This window comes from Notamacropus eugenii, chromosome 5, assembly GCF_028372415.1.
Source record: "Notamacropus eugenii isolate mMacEug1 chromosome 5, mMacEug1.pri_v2, whole genome shotgun sequence".
NCBI classification, from domain to species: Eukaryota; Metazoa; Chordata; class Mammalia; order Diprotodontia; family Macropodidae; genus Notamacropus; species Notamacropus eugenii.
Genome location: NC_092876.1, coordinates 91,917,369 through 91,923,168, shown reverse-complemented (window position 1 = coordinate 91,923,168; position 5,800 = coordinate 91,917,369). Strand labels below are relative to the sequence as shown.

The 5,800-nt window shown below is 39.0% G+C and overlaps 1 protein-coding gene across 1 annotated transcript; it reads left to right on the top strand.

The window, feature by feature from the left end:
• The first annotated feature begins 533 nt into the window (after window positions 1-533).
• Window positions 534-1,488, top strand: LOC140508746 (olfactory receptor 52P1-like). Its single transcript, XM_072616622.1, is given in 2 exon segments — window positions 534-1,451; window positions 1,453-1,488. Coding segments are annotated over 2 exon segments (954 nt in total).
• The last annotated feature ends 4,312 nt before the right edge of the window (window positions 1,489-5,800 follow it).

The window sequence follows — 5,800 nt, the reverse complement described above, 5'->3', positions numbered from 1 at the left end:
CAGGGAATTAACTCAGAAGGAACTCCATACACACATATATTCACATAAATATATGTATGTGTGTATATGTACCATACATGTGTCATGTGCATATAAGAATATTATGAATATATTTGATCCTTCAACGTTTACAAATAATTTTTTTGTTTTGCTTAACCCCAGAGTTCAAGAAGAAAAAAGATGAATGAAAGTTAGAGTCAGATGTCATGAAGAACTCCTGAATAGTAACAGCAGCAGAAACAAAAGCAGGCAGACAGATAATCAGGGTGGGTACCAGGTAAGGTAGGGAGGATGTTTTTTAAGCAGACACTAGATAAATACTCCTCAACATCATCCTGGTGAATGCTACAGGTGGCCGCATCCCTGGGAAATGTAGGAGCTGGGCTACAGGACCACTAAAGACCCTTCTACTCCAACAGGCTCTAACATATTGTTTCCCTGTGTGTCTGTTTGTGTCATTCTCCACCCTTCTGTGTAGTATTGGACTGGACCAGTTAATTAGAACCTGAACATGCTGCCCCTGAGGTCTCATCATGATAAAAAATACCACAGAACGCAGCTTCTCAGCTTTTTTCCTGGTTGGAATTCCTGGCCTGGAGGCCTTCCACTGCTGGATAAGCATCCCTGTCTTCCTTCTATATACTCTGACTCTACTGGGAAACACCCTCATCATCCTCACTGTCAAGCTAGAGCCTAGCCTCCATCAGCCCATGTTCTACTTTCTTTGTATGCTAGGCCTCAATGATGTGGCCCTGGCCTCATCCACAGCCCCCAAGATGCTCAGCATCTTCTGGCTGGATACCCACCTTATTGCATTTGATGAATGCCTAGCACAGATGTACTTTATCCACACTTTCTCCATCCTTGAGTCAGCACTATTGGTCTCCATGGCCTTTGACAGATATGTGGCCATATGCCACCCACTACACTATGCCACTATTTTGACTACTCCTATGGTCATTAGGATGGGATTGGTTGGGGCTGCTCGGGCCATTATCATGGTCATTCCTTGTCCGTTACTCATATTAAGACTACCCTACTGCACCAAGTACATCATCAGGCATGCCTACTGTGAGCACATGGCCATAGTTAAATTGGCATGTGCTGACACCCTCATCAACAGAGCATATGGCATCTCTGTTGCTCTCTCTGTCATGGTAGTAGACTTAGGACTTATAACCATGTCCTACATCAAAATCCTCCAGGCTGTGTTCAGGCTCTCTTCCAAGGATGCCCGATCCAAAGCCCTGGGCACCTGTGCTGCCCATGTTTCCACACTTTTGGTTTCCTACATACCTGCCCTGTTTAGCTTCCTCACGCATCGCATTGGCAGGAAAGTGCCTCCTTCCCTTCACATTATCTTTGCCAGTATGTACCTTTTGGTACCTCCTATGGTTAACCCCTTAATCTATGGTGTGAAAACAAAACAGATCCGTGACCAAGTAATTGGATTTTTTTTTCCCAAATCAGAAGACTGGGGAACACTAGAGGTCATGGGAAATAGCTAAGAATAGATGGTATAGGAATGGCCAAAGGATTAAGAGTCAATTTATTAAATATTTATTAAGGGTCTACTAAGTGCAAGATAAAGTGTGAGGCAGTGAGTATACTCAGTAGTCTCAGGCAGATAGGAAATCTTATTGAATCAGAAGTTTTCTTTAAAAATACAGATTGCAACTCCTCTCTGTTTGTCCATGCTGTGTGACTCTCATACAGGTCTCCCATAAATTTGAACTCATTGTTCAGGGGAGCTTGCTTATCATTTCTTTGATACCACAAAGTTACTAGTGGAGCCCTCCAGATGTTCCCTGGTCATCCATTGTCCTTTCAATGTGAACAATCCAACCTCTTTTTCTGTCATTGTTACATGATGGCATCTTTTACTCTTGTTCTTTAGAAATCTTCTCTCTCTCTCTGTCTCTCTCTCTCTCTCTCTCTCTCTCTCTCTCTCTCTCTCTCTCTCTCTCTCTCTCTCTCTGTCTCTGTCTCTCTGTCTCTCTCTCTGTCTCTCTGTCTCTCTCTCTGTCTCTCTGTCTCTCTGTCTGTCTCTGTCTCTGTCTCTGTCTCTCTCTCTCTTTCTCTATTGTGTTGTGTATGGTATACATTTTTTATTCTTCAGAAACTGTTGGATTCTTTTTCTTACTGCCATATGGCAGAATGTTGGTATTAAAAATACGGGTATTTATTTTCATGATAAGTTTGGAGTCATTAAAGGAGTTTGTCAGTTTCCTGAAGGCAATCCATCCTATGCTGCTCTTCCTCCTCCTATCTGGGTCCAACTAGCTTTCCATCTGTAATATCTGCAACGGTAGATAGATAGATAAATAGATAGATAGATAGATAGATAGATAGATAGATAGATAGATAGATAGATAGATAGATAGATAGGTAGGTAGGTAGGTAGGTAGGTAGGTAGATAGATAGATAGATAGATAGATAGATAGATAGATAGATAGATAGATAGATAGATAGATAGATAGATAGATAGATAGATAGATAGATAGATAGATGGGCTCTATAGGTTGTTTATTCAACTGCTGTTGTATTACAGAAAATAGATTTTCATTATCCACTTGGTATTTATGAACAGATCAAGCTTCTTTGAGTGACTACACATCTCTTCTCAGGTCCTGTGCAATGTTCTAGAGCTTGATGTGATCAACGTTGCATCATTCACAAATAGGTGAAGCTAGAGAACTACATCATTTACAGGAAATTTTCCCCCAACTTATATCCAGACATTTACTACTTTACTAGTCTTTTTGCAACTTACTCCCCACAACGAATAAGTCCAAAGACATCACTCCTTGTTGTTCTTCACATAAGACACTCCGTCTTTCATTTTCACTAACTATGCCCAATACCGCAAATTCTTTACCTCATCATCTTTGCCCCTGGCTTTCCTGGCTTCCTTTAAATCCTCACTAAAATCCTACCTTCTGCACAAAAGCATTCCTTATCCCACTTAATACGAGGGTCTTCCCTCTATTGATTATCTCCCACTTATTTTATTTGGTTAATTTCCTGCTATCTCCACCATTAGATTAGTGAATTCTTTTAGATCATGGACTGTTTTTGTTTTGTTTTGCCTTCCTGTATATTCCCAGTGCTGAGCACACTGTCTCTGACATAGTAGATGCTCAATAAATTCTTGTTAACTTGACTTAATTTGAGATGTTTCTCCCATTTATGTTATTGCTGATGTCTATGAGCAGAGGGTCATTGTACAGGGATATATGTGGGTTGTTACACCTTTCAGGGAATACTGAATGATTTTGATTTATAAATGGTATTTCCAATATTGTAAAATAACTTGAAAAGCAAAACCTTGTTATATAGACTCTAATATTTTTTTTCATAATCAATAAACGGTAAGCACAGTGAGATCTTATATTCTCTATATCTTTCAGCTAATTATGAAATGTTAAATTTACGCTCCACAGCTGATATTGTTTACAAAAGCCTGTTGATTCTTTATTAATATACTTATCAATGATTCCTGTGACTTGTGTTTAAATGACTCATAAAGACTTCTGTAGGTTGGAAAGAATATAGATTAATAGTTATTGATATTCTCTTCGTTTTCTTTTTTGTTATTAATGAAGTTTATAATCCCTAGGAATCTGGGATATAAAAAATCAATAGGAATCTGGGATATAAAAATCAATGAGTAATCTATCATTTGTGAGATATTCTCTTTGTGAGCCTTTCCATTTTCTCAGACTTTTAAGTACAACCAGAACAAATCAGTAGGTAAATGTAATTCTCAACCTCATAGACGTAGGATAATTCCTGGGGCACCATCATTCATAGATTTTTATGCATTCTACACAAGGACAGGAAGAGATTCTTTCCAAAGTCAAAAACTTAATTGAATAATCTACATGAAAAATCTCTACTTGGGCCAGAAGAGAGAGTACGTCTGTATACAAATATTTATAGCACTTCTTTATTGTACTGGCAAAAACGTGCAAAGTGGAGGACTGTTGGGACAAAGCATGGTATATAAATGTAATAAAATACGATTGTGCTGTAAGAAATAATGAAAGAGATAGTTTCAAAAAAAATTCTTGTAACGAATACACATAGTTCAGAAAGACAAATTTCCATACTGGTTATATCCAGCTCTTTAAGAGAGAAAATGCATATGGGCAGAGAATTTTCTTTTTTTTTTCACTTCATAAAGAAGAGGTAAAAAAAAAAAAAAAAGACTCACAGAAGTCCTTAAATTGGGAAACAAGCATCTGTTAAGTTCTTAGGATGTGTCAGGCACTGTGCTAAGCACTTTATAAAAAATATTTTATTTGATTTCCACAACAACTCTGAAAGGTAGGTGCTACTACTATCCCCATTTTACATTTGAGGAAACTGAGGCAAATAGTGGTTAAATAATTTGCCCAGGGTCACATAGCTGGTAATTGTCTGAGGTCATATTTGAACTTAGGTATTCCCAACTCTACGCCTAATGCTCTGTCATCTGCGCTGCCTGTTTTTCTTGTTCATTCATTCAGTAGTGTCTATTGCTGGGTGTGGGAGTGGGGGAGAGGGAGAAGGCTGGCTAAGATACTGCAGTGGTTTACCATTTCCTTCTTCAGTGGATTAAGACAAATAAAAATGAAATGATTTGCTCAGGGTCATACGGTTAGTAAGTTTCTGAGGATGTATTTGAACTCAGGTCTTCTTAACTCCAAACCTATTGCTCTATCTACTATGCCACCTACCTGTCTTTAATCTGTAGTATCTAGTTACCTCTACCCTCTACTCCTAATACATAGAGAACTCAAAATTTCTTTTCTTTTAAAAATTTTCATGGTTTCATTGTATAATGAGACATTGGAACATCTGAACAAATCAAGATCTGAGCTGCACACGCAGTTGATGCTTTCTCCTTTGTTTCTTTGGGCTACTAGAGCAACTTGTCAGTACATTTAAAAAAAGACAACCTTTTGCATTACTTAGTCTTTCTAAGGCATGCTCTGGTACAACACAATCTTTTTCTGTCAGATCCAATTAGGCTAATGCCCAAACATCATGCATAACACACTCAAACAGTGATGCTGCTGCCACTACTGTGGCATCCACCCAATGTGACCTTGCAGGCTTGTGTATGATACTTGGAGCATTCTGAGGGGGTGGACAGAAAAAGTGTGCATAATATCAGGAGGAGGAGAGAGAAGGAAAACCATGGGTACCTTGGGAAGAGGAAGCTCAGCCAAAGTTGTGAAGAACTAGCCTGAACATGTCATTGGTGCACACCCAAATATCATTCATGTTCTTTAATAGAAATATCTGGAGGAATCTCATGATGGGGTCTTCATCAGCCTTTAGCTGCCTCACCACCATACTCAGTATATAGCTGCCAGGGATGGGCTGGTGGTCCTGAGTTGCTGTGCTGTATTTTCTGAAATGGAAGGCTAGACAATTTTTCCACAATGGCTGCTTTGTCTTGCATTTGCTGCCCTTCACATGTGAGGCAAGATGCATCTATATATTGCTCCTAACTGAGTTCTGTCATTATCAAATAACTGATAGTAATTTTTGCACAAATCAGCTTGTCTCCCATTCTGGATCCTCACCTAGCAGCAAAAATCGACTGGCTGGCACGATGGCAGCAGTGGTGGTGGCAACCGAGTGTGGTCCTAAACCAACTGTCTGCATCCCCTACCTTCCCTCTCTCTCAAAATATGTTAAGAAAAAAAATAGATCTGTAAAATGCATAATATACTCATGGTACTTCCCTCAGAAGGAAATGAACTCAAGATCACCATTGGGACTGGTATTTCTCAATCAACAAAAACTT